Source organism: Manis pentadactyla, chromosome 14, assembly GCF_030020395.1.
Source record: "Manis pentadactyla isolate mManPen7 chromosome 14, mManPen7.hap1, whole genome shotgun sequence".
In the NCBI taxonomy this organism is placed as follows: domain Eukaryota; kingdom Metazoa; phylum Chordata; class Mammalia; order Pholidota; family Manidae; genus Manis; species Manis pentadactyla.
In genome coordinates, this window is record NC_080032.1 from 27,244,859 (window position 1) to 27,262,984 (window position 18,126).

The following is an 18,126-nucleotide window of genomic DNA, read 5'->3' on the forward strand; positions in this document are numbered from 1 at the left end:
CCTGGGAATTACGTTTCCACAAAGCTGTGTTTTAAAAAAATAACAACGCCTTGTCTACTACCAAAAATTTCTCTGCCGCCAGCTCACCGAGGACAACAATCCCACCAAGACCTCGAAAAACAGCACACACGTAAACAACCAGAGCAGAAGTAAACCTTTTCCCCGGATGAGAGAGCCTCCGCTTTCCATTCAGAGTCCAGGCTGCTTTCTTCCTTGATGTAGATCGAACAGCGTAAACTTCAGACCAGCAGCGGCACCCTGGAACTTGGCAGAAATGCACATATTTTGGCAACCACGCCCCCACCCCCAATGAATAAATACATAAATAAAACGTATTAAATCTGTGTTTTCTTAAGCCCTCTGGGGGGTACTGAGCGGGCATGTTCGAGACCTCTGATGAAGATGGTAGCAGATGCAGGATTGAAAGGTTTCCTTATTAAGAATTACCCTGGATCAGTCAAGGAGCTGAAAGAAAAATAAGGGGGAGGATTGGCAAGAGTATTGTTTTCCCCCCAGCCTAGTAGACAGCTGATTTTCTTCAGCAAGTTGTATATTTGGTGGGGAGAGGAAATCGGAGTTAAACGAAATAAGAAACACCCCGCAAGATACTGACTTGTCAAGCCATGGAAAGCATTTTAATGACAATTGGTATCACAGGTATAAATAAATATCTCCTTTTTTCTGCCTATAATATATACTAGAAATATCTTTTTAAAAGGTCCAGCTAACGTTATGAGGCTTCAAGGACCCTTTCTTAGCTACCACTCTAGTCATTAAAAAAATAAAAACACTACACATCTCCAGAGTCTGAGGGCGAGGTCTGCTGGGAGCACCCTGTACCCGCCGGCGTCCTCCCCTGGCATCCTCCCCCGGAGTCCTCCCCGGCCCGCAAAACTGCAGCCCAGCAGGCGTGGTCTTCCTGCCATAACGCTTCACTTTGGACGAATGCATTTTGCAATGTGCTGTTACACCATTAGGCTGTTAAGAAACACAGTTGATTGACAATCTAACATAGATTTTTATCTTTTCAGTTTCTGCTGGTGCACCCCACCCAACAAAGTAGGAAAAGCAATTTGAAAACCCTCAACCAGTTGTTATCTTGGTTCATTTCTCCCTATCAGTCTCCTGATAATCTAGCCTTCGAGGTTGACGCTGATTATTCTCCGGGATGGTCTGTCTCTTGTGGATATGACCCAACTTTCCCCATGCAGGACTGTCCCTGGGGGGTGCTCAGTGGTCCAGCCTGTGCTCTGTGCTGCCAGCTAGGGCCCCACCCCCTGGCTTTGGCTCTCTGTGGGGGGTGGCAGTGGGGGTCAAGGCAGTGTCCCCAGGCCCTCAAAGGGTCTAAGAGCTCCCTCTGATTAAAAACAAAACAAAACAGCAATATCAACAAGATTGCAGGGATATCGAAAGCATCTAACTTACTAAAAGGATGGATTAATTGGCTTTGTTTCTAAGAACTCATCTAATGTTTAGGGATATCATCCATGTTTAAGTCAGGAAAAATACACCATTTGATCTTCAGAAATAAACATTAAATATAATGTATTTAATGTTTGTCTAGGAATGGAAGTCTAGGGCAAAAAAAGCAAAGAGGAGAAAATAAAAGGAGATGTGGAAAAAGGGAAGAAAAAATGGTCAAGTAGAGATTTAAAAATCCTCACGTCTATCCCCAGACATACTAGTGTTCAGACACACCTGCCTCAGCCCCGGATAACAGTCACCAGCTGCCCTCAGACAGGGGTATTCAATTAAAATGGAATCTGCCTCTTAGCAGGCCCTAGTTGAGTATTTTGTCCCCTTATCAGAAATATAAACAGATGATTATTTCTGTCTCTTTTTATTTGTCTTTTTGCATTTTTTAACAAATAATTTTTGGTAGCTTGTCTGTGTTATATTCTGACTCATAAAATAACCTTCTTAGCTTTGCCTTGCACAGTTCAAAGCCACCCACTCCGAGAGTTTGTTCCACAGGCTTTTGAAAATCTGCCACAATCTACTGCTAGAAAACCTCTGATACAAAAAACCATTCCTTCCCGGCTCCCAAATTTCCATCTGGTCTGTAAGGAGGCCGCAGTGCTCGACTCCACCCCTAATTCTCGGGGGCCAGAGGCGCCTACACTTTGTCCTTGAGTTTCTCCAGATAGTTTCTGAGTTCTAGCGGGGCGCCCACGTCCATGTCCTGGCACACCCATTTGATGTCCTCATCGTTGCTGCAGAGGATGGAGTTCACGGTGGGGCAGCTGTCGTCCGGGGGGATGGTGGTGAAGGTGGTGAACTTCACCTTCTTCCTTTTGGAGGTGGGCGAGTGCGGAGGCTCGTGTCTCTGGTCCCTGCTCTGCTTCCCCCCAGACTCAGCCAGCCTGTGCATCTGGCTCTGCACATGCTTTTGGGAACCTCCGTTGAGAAGGAGGCGATTGCTCTCCTCACTGCTGCCTGGCCTGCGGTCTATGATGGTGGTGTGCTCGTCCTGCGGCGTCGACCCCTCACCCATGTTCTCCAGGAGCTCGGCCTCATTGCCAAGCCACACCCAGTCGTGCGAGTGGGTCATGGAGGCCTGGCCTTCCAGGGACACCTGCTTGTGTCTGTACTTGAGGGCAAAGGTGGCGCAATTGATCAGGAAGACAAGGATGGCCAAGCAGAAAACGCCCAGGAGGGCATACATGCCAATCTCCAGGTTGCTCAGGCTGCGGGGCGTCTGCACCAGGTCGCTGTCCCTCAGGCTGGGGCCGGGCTGGGCTGGGTCCACCTGGGCCGGGAAGTTGGTGAAGTCCAGGGGAATGTTCTGCAGCTGGCCCTCTCCGGGCAGCCTGCCCCCATCCAGCCGGCTGTTCTTCACCACTTTGTTGTCCAGCAGTGATTTGACCGTGGTGCCACCTCTCCGTAGGGCGCCTTCCTCACGCCCCACCAGGGAGCTGCCAGGGAGGTGCCCGACCTGGCCTGCACGCTCAGGGTCCTGGCCCTTCTGCCGGCGGTCGCTGGCATGGTTCTTCATCTCACCCTCGTTGTAGTCCCCGTCGGGGCTGGAGTCAGCGTCGTTCCGGCCAAACTTGACCCTGACGTTGCCGATGCCCACAGCCAGGATGCTCTTGCGTTTGGATTTCTGGCAGGCCTCTGCGATGGTCATGTCCACCCGGACCAGTGGCCCCTGGCCTTCCCCTTCGGCCATCACAACAGGCCACCTGGGTGAGCGGGCTTGGGGGATGGACACAATGGTCTCGTCCAGGGAGGTGGCAGTCAGGGTGAAGTCCTTGGTGTCGTAGATGTCCAGGGGTGTCACTGAGCCATCACTGAACTGGAGCCAGGTGCTGAGCACAGCTTCCTGCAGGGAGGGAGGCAGTTAGACAGGGGAGGGGACGCACCTTGCAGCCGGTCCCGCCCTCTCCCAGAACAGAACCCAGACTCAGGAGCTGGACTCGAGGTCCAAACGTGATGGCTGATGAATCTGGGGAGAGAATATTTAGGTTTTACATCAAGATCAAAGGAGCACTTTAATTTAAAGAAGAATCAGCGTGGACACACAATGACAGCTCCAGCATAACCCCCACTCAGGGAAAAACCCATGAGAAAGCCCTCTTGAGCTGAGGCTCCCTGGCCTTATCAACAAACATCACTTGAGCGTGTTGGCTGAGTCCCCACGTCCTGCTGCGCACTCTGACACATCCCCCCTTCTGAGGACCCCTGTGATGACCCTGAGTTCATATATTACACGATACTCTCCCCATCTCAGAATCCTTAAGCACATCTGCAAAGTCCATTTTGCCATGTAAAGGGACATTTTTACAGGTTCTGCAAGTAGGATGTGTCTGTTTGGGTGCCATTACTCCACCAGCCACAGCAGTGATGACAGCAAAGACTTACAAGGCTTCCTGGGAGCCTGGTTCTAGGTGTTTTTCATGTGTAAGTCCATCTAACCTTCTTATCAAAGTAGAAGAAAGATACTCTTATTATGGAGAGTTCTCATCTGCAGGTGATTGACAGGACCAGCAGCTTGTCCAGGTGGCCCGGATCAGGGTGGGCTGGGTGGACGCCCGGCTGTGTGTCTTGCTTGAGTCTTAGCCACCATGGCCAGTCACCTCCTGGCTGCCTTTGGCTCTGAGGTCACTGACCAGGCCAGGATGGAAGGAAAGATTCGGATGTGTATGGAATTCTTCCCTGTTCTCTAAGAACAGGCACTTAGTGATCCAGTTCTTATTCACCTGATCATTCACTCCACAGATGTATGAAAGGTTCCTTGGTGCCAGGCGCTGTGCGGGACCCCAAGCGTTCTTTGGAGAGAAGCCAATGGAGCCAGAGAATAAATAACACATGGTTGTTTATCGTGGCAGACTGGAATTTGAACCAGCTACAGGGATTCAAATGTGCTGGAGGACATCATAGTTTAATATGCAGTCAGGGAATGGTGAGGGGGAAGTGCTTGGAAGCCAGGACGGGGGGTGGGCCTGGCCCTGGAGTGGAGTCCGGAAAACTCATGCGGGATGTGATGGAGATGATGCAGGGTGGCTCCTGGTGGGAAGGGGGCACTTTCTTATGGTTGGGAAGAGCTCACAGAACCCCAGGGCAGCTCTAATCCTGGCTTCTGGCATGATGGCGAAGGGCAGAGTATCTGGAGAGAGTTTTGAATTAAATACATGGATCCACTATTTCCCTAGGAGCATTTTATTTAAACCGATCCTTCTGGGCCTCAGTTTCCCTATCATGAAAGAGGGAACATGAATATTTAAACCACAGGGTTTGAGATGGACATGCTTAGTGCCTACCCCTCCTTTCTGACAGAACTGGAAGAGTGATTTTCCTTTGGAGAGACATGTCTTCTTCATTCAGGGTCCCTGTATGGTGTGGACCTGCCCTTCCAGTTCCAGATGTCATGGGACCAAGGTCTGACCCCTTAGAATAGCCTACCACCCTGTCCACAGTGATTGTTCCAGAAGGGGCACAGGGTCCAAACAGAATGGGCTGTGACTCCTGGGCTTTGCGGGAACCACAGAGGAGAAGTTGGTTCTCCTGGGGTTGCTGAGTTGGGGTGCCAGCCTGGGATGGTGGTGGCCATCTTGGGGGAGTCTGCCAGAACATGAGGCCGGCTTGGGGAAGAGAAGACTTAAAAAATGGAGACAAGAGGTACTCTTAAGAGCATGTTACAAAAACAAAGAAGACCGGCTGAGTGAGTGTAAACCACTTGAAAACTAGGAAGAAAGACACAAAAAGAGATGCAAATTCCCAGGCATAAGCAATGACGAGGAAATGCATACCAGAGTGGTACATACAGAAGACAGCTGTTAACTGAAGTGGCTGGAGGGGTGCCAGCCCCTCTCAGAAGACCTGTGGCTGGGAAGCTGATGCCCACCTGGGGATATATCAGGTGGAGATGAAGCCCATTGCATAAAGCCAGGTATGGAGGGCATGCCTTCTTCACATTGGGGGATGAGAAATCCCAGCCCCTGGGTCAGAGACACAGTGACAATGCTTGTCTGTGCTCAAGTGCTGGTGGGCAAATCCCCTGCACACCCAAACCCCACCCCTTCCCCAGCCCTGGGGCTGGGGCCTGATGGTGGCCTACCTGGATGGGGTGCGACCTGCCAACAAGGATGGTCACCTGGAGCCCGAGCCTTGCAAGTGCAAAACTGCACAGGGGGCCTCAGGAACAAAGCAAGGGAAGCAGCCACAGCTCCAGAGATGCTCAGGATAAAACCAAACTGCAATCCCTGGGAGGGAAGACTTCCCCGTGAGAGAGAAACAAATAGTTCACATAGAAAGATCTGCGGACCACGGGCCTGAGCTAATAGTACAACTGAGAAAGACAATAAAATAAAGCAAACCAACAGCAAAGAAATAGCCTTTGAAGTACACTAGTGAACGGGAAATGAAGACGAGACGCTACATTGAAAAAGCAAATAGAAAAAGAACCCGGGGATGTGGAAAGAACCACACACAACGTCCAGAAGCCGAAAACAAGCCAATGGGAATTAATTACTCCATGGAAGTTTAAACATCAGATTAAACATGTTTGGGGAGAGAATTAGTCTCCAGGCGACCGAGCAAACCCATCTACTCTAACTGTAATCCCAGGAATAAAAAGAGATGAAGAAAATAAAGGAGAATAAATAAATGAAATAAATGAATAAAAGAGAATAAAGAAGGATTGAGAGAAATGAGGGATTCAAAGGTGACCGGTGTTCTTGGTGGAGGTCCCTGAAATTAAGTATCTGGGGGATGGCGGGAGTGTGGACTGAAAGACACAATGGCTGGACCTTTTCCAAAGTTGGGAAATGTGCCGACTACCAAGATGGTTTCTGGTGACACCGAGCAGCTGGATCTAGCTTGTTTGGAAGGTACTGATGCCTGGATGAGGGCTGGTAAATTCCGAGTCCGTGCCGGCCAGCAAGCTGTGGGTCCCCATTACTTGCCACAGAAAGCCCAGACTAACGGCACTGCATGCGAGGAGGCAGTGACGTGTACAGACCGGCTGCTGGCCCTCATCTCCCCTTCTGGACCGCCCGCTCAGCTTCCAGCTGCTGACCCTGCAAGGCGTTCTTGGGCCTCTGGAATCGAGGTGGTGTTGCCTGTAGCCAGGAATTAACACCCTCTTAGGAGCAGCCTTCAACCAACAATTGACAGGAGCCATCAGATACAGCCCAGCTCCTTTGCCCCTCAGGGTCAGGGATGCTTCTAGGCCTTTCTGTGCTGGCTCACCATTTCCCTGGCAGCCCGCACTGGTAGCTGAGTGGGGAGCATGCTCTCCTGCCTGTCTTCCCTTCCTCAGATCACTTCCTGCTTCCCCTACCAGGGTTCCCTTTACCTCCCAAATAAAATACTTGGATGGGAATCTTTACCTCAGGCTCAACTTCTAGAGGAACCCAAAAGACAGACAATATGGCTCAGTCATTTTGCTTCCCAGCCTTGTCTCCTCCATCTGCACCAGCTGAGGAATGCTACTGTTGGGTGAGTCATCCGCTCATGTCTAAATCAAATGCATGAATCAATCCCAGGGGGATCCTGCGTGCCATTTTTCTATCCAGCTTCTTTAGAACAACTGAGGCATGGCGGAAGTGCAACCTACTACCTGCATATTCATGGATGGAAGAGTCTTCTAGATTTTGTATTTCAGAGTTGAAAATACCAAGAACAAGGTGCTGGACTTCCGCTCTCCAAGGGCTGAGAGAAAACACTTTAAACATAGATTGCAAGTTCATCCTGGCTGACTTTTCATCTTGAATTAATTTTTCTTCACAAACTCTAGGTGGAGAAAGACATTAACATAATACAAGCCCCCTGAATGGCAGGCAATCTGAATTAAGCCCTCAGAACAGAACAGGCTTGCCAAAATCCATCTCCATGAGCCTGGCTGTGTGATTGAGACTAAGGCCTTCCATTAGCTCATGACAGTGAGGTTGGAACACAGGGCTTTCTCAGGAGAAGCCAATGCATTTCCCCAAAGATGAGAAATACTGCGTGACTTAAAATAACACATGCCCAGGAAGATTTAGAGCTCCATCCTTTCAAGAGTCATGTCTGCAAATCGGATGAACTACATCCATAAATCCCCGAGTCAGTGCTGGGACCTCCAATTACCATCAGCTGATGAAGACAGATGGGGGATGTTGGATGGGGATTGGTGGCCTTGCCCCATGCCAGGGAGGTCGCAATGCCGAGAGTCCCCTAATTAATGAACCATTCTAAGCAAATAGCTTCAGGCACTCTGCTCTGTCTCCCGACTTGCCTCTGCTCCTCTTATTTTGCTTTCTATAAACCAGAAGACACCATGCCAATTTCCCGCCTCCAGGAGGGACATGCAAAGAAGCCAGTGTTGTGCGCTGGGCACGGATGTGAATATGTTCTGGGTCTCCTCTGTTGTTGCTCTGGGACAAAGTCAGGTAGTGACTGCAGTTCCACAGTTACCAGAAAGGCCCGCCCTAACCTTTGTAACCTAGGGATACAATGAAATTTCATTCCCATGATTACGTTATGTTATGTGGCATGCTTACTTAAGACAGGGAGATCTGCCTGGCCTACTGGGTGGGCCCAGTGCGGTCACATGAGCTTTTAAAAGCAGAGATTTCTCCAGCTGGTGGCACAGGGGATGTCAGAGATTTAAAGCATGAGGACTCCAGACACTGCTGATGGTTTTGAAAGTAATGGAGGTGTGGTTAGTAGAAAGGATGTGGGTGGCCTCAGGGGGTTGAAAGGCTCCTGGCCAACAGTGGGCAGAGAAACAGGTACCTCAGTCTTACGACCGCGCAAAGGTGAATGGACGTGGACGCAGATTCTTCCCCAGAACGTGCCGTGAAAGCCCAGCTGGCTGGCTCTGCTTTCAGCTTGTGATGCTGTAAGCATAGAGAGAAGCTGAGCCCACCTGGACCCTGACCCACAGAACTGTGGGCTAATAAATGGGTGTTGTTTTAAGTGGCTAAGTTTGTGGCAAGTTTTACATAGCAGTAGATGAAAAACACATCCCTGTCCACCAGGCTCCGTCATTCTGGTCTGTCACAGACCCTGCTCCTGGGACAACATTGCCATGTGGATCTCACACAGCTGGCACCACTCCATTCTGGAAAGCTCTTCTGATACCCTGTCCCTGTTCCCCCACCCCCTGCTGCGTCTCCTTTTGATGAATCAGGCACAGCAACTGGCCCTGCTCCTCTCGACCTCAGCGTCTGGGACCCTACCTGTTTCGGGGTGTGCAGCAGATCCTCAGCTGTGGCCACAGCTGTGATGGCCTTGCTGTTCTCTGTGCTGGGGTGCAGGGTGACAGACAGCCCCGCCACGAGCTGAATGGCCAAGTCTGTCACTGATACTTTGTCATCTAACACGGTTACTGTCTTCTCTGCCAGGATGGAGTCGGACAGTGGGGACAACACCTGCGGGATTGGCAGGCACAAGACAAATCCATTACAACTGTTCCCAAATATTGGAAAGTTCCCCAGCAATATTTCCCCCAACCCCCAGGTGGGTCCAGAATACAAGGCTAAGGAGCCACACACCTACTTCACTATATACACCAGCACATACCATGCCTCATACTGAGTCAAAGAAAGCCACTCCTTCCCTAAGACACTACAGCTCTGTCTGCTGGAAAACTGAAATAAACATTAAAATCCACTCTTGCTTTTAAAAGGAAATGACCCTTCCCATTTAGATAAGGCACCCTTGTACACTGCACAACCTGGTTAACCGTACATGGCAATCCTGTTGACTAGATTCATAAAGAGGTGTATACAGACTGACTTCATGCAGCCAGAATTTCATTCTAAGTGAACTATGGAATAATGTGGGGAAAACAATCACCAAGAGCCTGCTTTTCCACTGAACCCCCAGTGCAATGTATTCTCTGCTGGAACATTACTTTGGCCTCATCTTTTAAACCAAATGTTGGACTAGGAATGTCCAGGTGAAATGATAGGATTGGACCAATCATGTCCACGTGTGGTGATCTTGTAAGGACCCAGAATGACATTCCAGAAAGATGGAGTCAGGAAGGTGGGACCTGATGGGTTGAAGGAGAGTTCTCTCCATGTCCTCGTTATTTGTCCTGAAATCCCACCACTCTGCATTTCCTTGAGCAAAAGCAGTGGCAGGATTTTGCAGGGAGTTTGTTGAATGAATAAATGGCAGAATGATCAAGGGACTTAAGGAAAGAAGGGATGATAGGACTAAGGGGTGCATCGTCCCCAGGCCACTGGCAGGAACATGGGTAGAGGGGAATATTATTTCTAAGGGGGTGCAGGAGGTATATATACCTGGAAAGTGGTACCAGCATGGAGGATGGGTGGAGGGATGGGCAGTGCTGGAGGTGGTGGGATGGAGGGTGTAGTTGGGGAGGTCACATGACATGCTAAGGGTATGCAGCCACCACCTTCTTAATTCAGTTGGCAGGAGATTGGGACCTAAAGAGCTGGTCCGGACTCATCTGCTATCCTACAGATGCCATAATGGGGAGAGGAACTGGCCACAGTGACCTGCCTGCCTTGTGAGCCTCCCCCAGTGCTGGGCACCATGCCCAGTGCCGGACATGCAGACATTCTGAGCTCTGGCTTCCTACCTGGATGGTGGTCATCCCAACCTCCCGCCCGACCAGGAGCCTGCTGTCCTGGAGTGTGGCAACGTGAGGTTCCTCCAGCTTCATGAAGTCTGCAACCAGGTGGGTGACGTCGACCTGCCAGTCGGGACTGAGCAGGTGGCTCAGCTGGCCCCAGGGGCCGGCGCCCTCGGACACAAACTGGGTGAGAACCCGCACGGTGGCGTGCTGGTACTGCAGGGCACAGCCCCGGCGCCGCTCCTCGCCCTCCTCATCCTCGCTCTCTCGGGTGGGCCTTGTGGGAAAGCGGAGGCAGTGCTCAGGGCCAAGGCATGGAGCCAGAGACGGCTGGAGACCCAAGCCGGAAAGGCAGGTGCCAGCCTCAGCCTCCAAGAGACAACATTCTGGCAGGAGCCTTGGGATGGATGGGAACACTGCTCTATCACCAGGCAGCACAAAGAGTCACGTCTATTTCATGAAGACATTTATTGACAAATAAAAAGCATAGAGCTAGTATTTACTAAGTCCACACTGTCCAAGAGTAGGTAATAGCCACATATACCTATTTGCAAGTCAACTTAAATGAGTAAAATTAAAATAAATTAAAAACTAAACGTCTCGGCCACACAGGCGCTCTGTGGCCACGTGCATTAGTGGCTGCCAAATTGGACAATGTGGTTCTAGAACATTCTACCACTGTAGGAAGTTCTGTTGGACTGAGATGCTTTACACTCTTCAATGGTGCCAGGTCCTGTTCTAAGCTCCACATGTATGAACTCTTTTGATCTCATAACACTAGGAGACAAAACTGTAATTATTCTCATGTTCCAGGTGAGGAAACGGAGGAACAGAGATGTTAGACAGCTCACCCAACCCCACAAGGTTAGAAAGGAGCAGAGCTTGGATTCAAGTGCAGCTAGTCTCAGTCCTGCCCTCTTCAGGGACGTGGAATAAGCTATGTTCATGGCCATTAAATGGTTGGGAACCTTGCCAGGATTTATGGCTGCCCTTCCCAATCAGGCCAGATTCCCTTGGGTTCTTACAGAAATGGATTCAGCACCTCCCTGTCCTGGTTACTTTTTTTGGGGTGTATACTAGCTTGTCTCTAATTAGAAGAACCTGGTGCCTGGGAGACTATCAGGACAATAGCCCTGAGGATTGAGGATGGAGGAATCAGGCAGAAACCAGGAACTTGGCAACTAAACCGAAGGCCCCAGAGTGCAGTGGGAGAAAACAACCCCCAAAGCTCCTGCATATGATAGTCCAGAGTCACAGAGAATAAGTCAGAGGCTTTTGTTTGTCTGTTTGTTTTAAGAGCAAACAGTAACCCTATGGTCTGGTGTAAATGGAATTAAATTTTATCCAATAATTTGGTTAAGCACAAAGCTTTTCAAGCTTATAGACACCCACAAAGCACAGAAAAAGGAATTGCTGTTTAACTTAGAGAAAATAAACCCAAACTCAAATTTCCTGGGGGCTGAGTGACTACAAAAAAGGTATTACTTCTGCCACTTCATTCTGGGGGAATCACTTTCAGGGGACAATCTGCTAGAAGCCCAAATGTAGACTGTAAACGGATAGGGTTTGGTGCTCACTTTCCTGCCTAGCTGGGTCATCCTGGGCCTTGGAGTCCTCACAGGGTTGTTGTTAGGCTGATGAAATGTAATCACATAATACCAGTGCCTACTATATTCTGGGCCCTGCATTGGCACCTTTAGTGTTAGGGTCAGCAAACAAAGCTGCTGTTATGCTCTTGTGCATCCCCCAATCCCAGGCTCACCTCTTACTGGCTACAATGGGGACCCTCCAGCCTTTAACCTGGCTCAGCTCTGTGTCAGAGACCTCGATCTGCAGAGGCAGCCGGGGTACCCACACGGTGATATGCAGTGGGGCGCTCAGGTACTGGTAGGTGAAATTCACTACTGCATCCACCTTGCCTTTCATCTCTTTGCCATTGACAAAGATGTAGTCACAGTGGTCAGACACCTGCAAAGACAGAGAAGGGATGGGGGAGAAATTCATGGGGCCTTGGAGGCCAACCTTCTCCCATTTGTCATTTTCTCTTGCAAAGCATACATGCTTAATTTAGGTTCCTCTCAGTGTAGATCCTGAGACAAGGATTCTGTACAGTTGGTTTGCTTGGGGAGTGATCAGAGTGAGGGAGAAAGAGAAAGAGGAAAAGTGCATAGAAGATGCATTTTCACATTTATTGCTGTGATCATCAGGTTCAGTTCTCTGGGGCCTCATGAAAATCTACAGAATTGTCCATCTGAAGGATAAGAGGCAGGAATATTATCTATCAGCTCCTATCACTGACTGGGTGAGAACTGCCCCTGTGTGTTAACCCTCATGTACTTCCCAGCTGAGACACAGTCCTGTGGCATCTGAGAATGCCCGAGAAGGATGGAAAGCAGCAGCAGCTTGAGGTGGAATTTGGTGTAATCACAAAGTGAACTTGACCCTGCGCAGAACTACAGCTGAGAGTGAACTGCAGGTGGGCCAAGGGAATATGACATGGGCACCAGAGATGTCTGTTCCCCAGGCTGATGTCGGCTCAGAAAATGAGCTTCACCCATGGCCCACCCATCCAGCCTCCCAGGATCTGAAGGGTTTGTACTGCCTTCCTCTCCAGCAGGACTCTTACTGCTCTTAAGATTATTCTCTTCTCATCACACACTGTTCTGATGGTTCTCTGAGACACCCAGGCCTTTGCACATGCAGTTCCCTTTGCCTGGGAACACCCTTCCCTCCTCATTTGCCTGCCCTGGTCGTGTGCCTCCTTGACCTCCTGGATTGCTTATATATTTGTACTGTAATTGTTTATCCTCTGCATGGCAGCATCTTATTAGTGACTACCTACCTATTTTCCCTTCCCCTGGATTTCTTCTTTGCTTTTCCCACTTCTAGAAGATTGTAGCCTCAGGAAAGAAGAGACAGAGCACAAAGCAAAACAAACACATAGACAAAGAAAATAAAAATAACATCTGTGGAGATAAGATCTTGTGCTCCAAAGCCCAAGCCCTTGAGGAGATGAACCTATGTATAGCCCCACAGACATTCTTGTGTGGCAAAGAAACAGCAGGAAGATGTCTATGTTCCTTGGGAGCAGGCTGGAAGGAGCAATAGGGACAGAGCTGGGGCCATATCAGAGGTAGCCCATGTAGACTCTGACTGATAAGGATGCCTCTTGGAACTGTGAACAGAGCACTTGAAGACTAGAAGTCCCCTCCACAAAGGCTTTGGCAATATTAAGTTTCTTGGAAATTAGATTGGGGTTATATTCTGATTCTTTAATGAGCTGAAAATTGAAAATAGAAATCAAGTTGGCTTATAGAGAAACAACACTGCCCATCTTGCATACCCAAGATTATGGGTTATGATTTACACTGGCCTCATGAATCCATGTCAGATATTAAACTGTGAAATCCTTGAAGGCAAGAAGTATATCATTTCATCTTTGATCTCTCGGTCCCTCACAATAGCTGTTCATGAAGCAGGAGCTCAACAAAATGGACAGTGAATGGATGGATGGATGGATGGATGGGTGGTTGGATGGATGGACAGATGGATGGGTGGATGGCTGGATGAATGAGTGGATGGACTGATATGTGGATGGATAGATGGATGGGTAGATAGGATATGCCTGCTTTAAGACAACCAAATAAGGATGTTGAGGAGAGGGGAGATGTGGTAAAAGACTGGAAAAAATATGGAGTCAAGATCAGTGGAAACACAAGAAGTTAATTTAAAAGCTTCCAGAAAGTTCTCAAGCAGTGTTTCCTACCTTTTTGGGGTCATTGACTCCTTTGAGAATATGCATGAAACTAATTCTAGCTATAGAAATGCACGCACAGCTTTGTGTACCCTTTTAGTTAATGAAGTCACATGTGGACTCTTCATAGAGCACTTACCAGGGTAACTGCCCATTTGCTTATGCATCTCCCGTCTGGGTTGTGTGCTCTGGAAGGAGCAGCATCACCTTCAGGGGGGTCTGTGGACCTGGTTAAATCCCATCTGCTGCTGAGCAATGAACTCCCATGGTCACCCCCTCTTTCCCGGCTTTGGGAACTATAGATGGCTACTCTGACCCCAGTTTTATCTTCAACTCACACTTCTGTTTGGAGGAGCAGCTGGTGAGAGCTGGGCTGAGAATGTCCTCCACCTGCTGGGGACAGTGGCAGGGTGCAGCCAGGAGAGCGACACAGGGTGAATCTTCTCACTCATGGTCAAGAGTGCTTTAAAAATGTTTACATACTGATTAAGGGTGGAAACCAATTTTAGTTGCCGTCCCAGACTTGCCATTAGCATGTAAACGCTGTCCTGGATCTGGGCGGACGTTAGCATAATAGCCGAGCAAGAGTTATATCAGTAATCACTTCTTTAATTCAATGTAATTTACAGAGCATTGACTTTCCTCTTTATTACCTTCCTGAGCTCCGGTGGGAGGGAAACTGGCTGCTCCAGAATATATAAATAATTAAGAGGAACACCAAGGGTATGAAGTTGTGGTACATGATAGAGCCATTGTCACTGCTGTTCCTGGGGGTGCCATAAATGTCTGGGGAGGTCTCAGGATGCATTAATCATTTCCTAAGTGGTGAGCGGTGGGAACTATGGTATCATAAAATGAGCTGGCTTCTCTGCCAAAAGGAAACGGAAAACCCCACAGGAATCTAGTCCTCTGGCGTTGTTTCTGGGATACTTTTCCATCTTCTAGTGTGGGTGGGCTGTGCATTGACAAAACTGCCTGCTGGCTGCTGCTCCCTTTGACATTTAAACTATCCAGCCTGCGTGGCCACTGGACTAGCCACTGATGTCTGCTCTCAAAGACCTGGAGGGGCCGAGGTGGGTAATGTGGGCTCTGGTAGAGCAGCACATGGTCTGCTGACATCTCTGTTGATCTTCGGGCCTTGGTAGCTTCCTGATGACCTCACCTGCCTCCAAGAGGAGGGGTGGGAGACCAGTTTCCATGGGTGAAGCAAAGGCATCTGCTGGCCACTCTTTGACATCCGATGCGGCTTTTGCCTAAACCCCTCAGCCAAGCAGATTCTCCAACTTGGGTGAGCATCAGTGAGGACCTGTCAGCACACAGTCTGTAGGGCCCACCTCCAGAGGGTGCGGCCCAGCTGGTCTGGGTGGGGCCTGCATATCTGCATGTCTAACAGCTGAAGTTGCCGCTGATGTTGATGCTCCCGGTCTGGGGACCACAGTGGAGATTCAGTCCTTGAAATGATGCAACTGTCCCTTCTGTGCTTCATGGCATCTTATAAAGCGTGCCTCGGTGCATTCCGGCCACCATGACAGAATAGCACAGCCTGGGGTCTTAAACAACACACATTCATTTCCTACAGTCTGGAGGCTGGGCTTGATCTTGTCTTAGGTAAATCCCGAGGCTGTGGCCTTGGAAATCCAAGATCAAGGCGACTGCAGTTTTGGTGCCCGGGAAGGACCACTTTCTGCCTCGCAGATGTGCCCTCGCATATCAGAGGGGTGAGGGAGCTCTGTGGCCCCTTTATAACTTATCCATTCATGAGGATTCAAAATCCACATCATGACCAAAAGCTCTGCCTCCTAACACCATCACACTGTGGGTTAGGATCTCAACATAGGAATTTGGGGGAAACACAAACATTCAGTCCATAACATGCGATTTCTGTTATTGTCATCACTCAGTTGTGATGCTTTAAATACTATCTCTGTGCTAACAGTGCCCCAGACCCTGCCTCCAGATAGTCAACCTCTTATCCAGCACCTCCACTTGGATCTCTAACTAGCATCTCAAATTTCGTATGTTCAGAAATCAAACTCCTGGCATAGTTGTTTGCCACTTAGACTGGGGGCTGCCAACAAACATTAAGCTCAGATACAGGAAAATCAGCTTTACATTTCTTGCCCACCTGAGTCTGCGTCCTGCTCTGTGAGCATGAAATACAGAACGCTCTTGCACAGTAAAGATTCCATCCTTACACCTGTAAGGTGCCTTCCCAGCCTCCTCACCCTCAGCCCTTCCTGGAGCTACGGGTGGCAGTCAGATCCGCATTGTGCTGTTGAAGAAACAGGCTCAGGGTAGCTGCCCCAGGTGGACAGATGAGGTGGACTCAAAGCTGATTGATGGCTAGTGTAGGATTCAACCCTGCTGTCTCAGTCATGTTGTCTTAGGTGAATCCTGAGGCTATGGCCTTGGAAGCCATCCTTGTTGCCATGCAGGTCTGAGGGTCATTTCCTTTCCTGTTGGCAGGTGGGCTAGGGAAAGGCCACTGGCCAGTGCCTCCAATATGGAGCAAGCCCAGATCCTTCCCTCCTTGCCTCAGTCTCTTGGGCCATCCCAGATGAGCCCACCTGGCCAGGCTGGAGCATTTCAAACCTGAGCAGGGAATGGATGGTGCGCATGACCCAGAACTTGAGGAGAGTTGACTCTTTACAAAGCTATGGGTGAGGTTAAGAGAAAACAGCAAGAGGTGGCAAAGCATGACAAGGTAAGGGGGACAGTGGATCAGAGAAAGTCCTCCAAAATCCACATCCACCCAGGACCCCAGAATGGGACCTCATTTGGAAATAGGGCCTCTGTAGAAGTAATTCATTACAATGAGGTCCTACCGACTGAGGGTGCACACTATAAGAAGAGGAGAGGACACAGACATACGTGGAGGGGGGTGTGAAAGCGAGGCAGAGACAGGAGTGATATGGCTGTGAGCCACAGGTCGCAGCAGCTGCCCATAGCTGAAAAAGGCAAGGTGGATCCTCCCCTAGAGCTGACAGGGGAGCACAGCCCTGCTGACCTTGATTTCAGACTTCTGGCCCCTGTTGGAGCCCCCACATGTGGTCATTTGTTATGGCAGCCCCAGGACACCCCTGCAGGTTGCTACCACCCGAAAGGCTGGGTGGTGGGCAGCTACTGGGACCCAGACTGGGTACTGTTCGGGTTGGAGCCATGACCTTGGTGGGAGGTGTGGCCCCTGTCAACTCAACAGCCTTGTTGGAAGGGGCCCAGAGGAATGAGACATGCTGACCTCCCTTTTCTCCTTTCCTGCACCTTCTGCTGGAGCCTCCCATCACCCAGGAGCAGACTGGGAGAGGGGCAGAGTGTGGAGCAGGTTGGGAGAAAGGCAGAGGGCCCACCTTCTTCCTTTGTGGCTAATATTTGAAAAACTTTTGTGAGTTGCAGACCCCTCTAAACTCTGGGAAAATCTCTAGGTGCCTGACATGCGCCCTGCTGTCTGTCCTGTGCATCCAGTTGTCTTCTCTGTTCACTCCGCACGGCAGGTCCCGGATGGACCTGGACTCACTCCTGCTGCAGGGCCTCTGCGCTGCTCTGTGCCTGAAGGCAACACCCCCCTGCGGGACATGTGACCATCTTCAGAGGTCTTTTTGGTTGTCACAAGGGAGGGGGTTGTTCCAATTGGAGGGAGGATGCGTAACTGGCATCTGATGGTCGGGGCTGGGGATGCTGCCCCCTCAGTGAAGGCTTTGCTGACCCCAAATGTCAACAGCGCTGAAGCCGGGAAGCCCTGCCTTACTCAAATGGGAACTTCCCAGAGATCCTTTGTCTGTCACCCTATTAAAACCGCAGCTCCCCCAAAACTCCTGACCCCTGTCATGGCTTAAGTTTTCTGTCTCTTACCGCCATGTCAGACATGACGCATTTGACCTTTTCCCTCTGGTTATTATCTGTCCTCTCTCACCAGTACACATGCTCTGGGATGATGAGGATTTCTGTCTGGTTTGTTCAGTGTTGTGTTCCCAGTGCCTAAAACAGTACCTGGCACACAGTAGGTACTCAAGAAATGTATGTTGATGAATGAATGAATGAATCAGAGCTTGTAAACTAGTGGCCCTGGGTTGCATTGGTGTTTTTAAAATATGAAATTAGTTACCAGCATTGAGAAACCATTGCATTCAGTTCTGTTACCAGCCTGAACACTGAAAATATTTGCATTTTCTACCTTATGTCTTATTAGTCTCATCGGCCAGACTGTAGGGTGTGGGGGTTGCTGCTGGGGGTCAGTGGCCTGCAGCTGGCTTTAGAGGTATTGAGAGCCTGCCCCAAAGGTGCCCACACTGCTCAGCAGCCTGCCTCCCCTTCTGCGTCTGCTTTCTCCCCTGCTTTCCGCATC

General features: G+C 49.8%; 1 protein-coding gene across 2 annotated transcripts in view; it reads right to left on the reverse strand.

The window, feature by feature from the left end:
• Positions 1–1,824: 1,824 nt before the first annotated feature.
• TMEM132C (transmembrane protein 132C) overlaps positions 1,825–18,126 on the reverse strand; it is a 292,976-nt gene continuing 276,674 nt past the window's right edge. The window contains exons 6-9 of one of the 2 annotated variants that reach the window (XM_036921806.2): positions 11,793–11,998; positions 10,037–10,307; positions 8,664–8,855; positions 1,825–3,322 (exon numbers count right to left, since the gene is read on the reverse strand). In XM_036921806.2, the coding sequence (XP_036777701.2) occupies positions 2,117–3,322; positions 8,664–8,855; positions 10,037–10,307; positions 11,793–11,998 (1,875 nt within the window). In that variant the 3' untranslated portion in view covers positions 1,825–2,116. The remainder of the gene's footprint in view (positions 3,323–8,663; positions 8,856–10,036; positions 10,308–11,792; positions 11,999–18,126) is intronic. The other variant, XM_057492560.1, reaches the window with a different exon arrangement.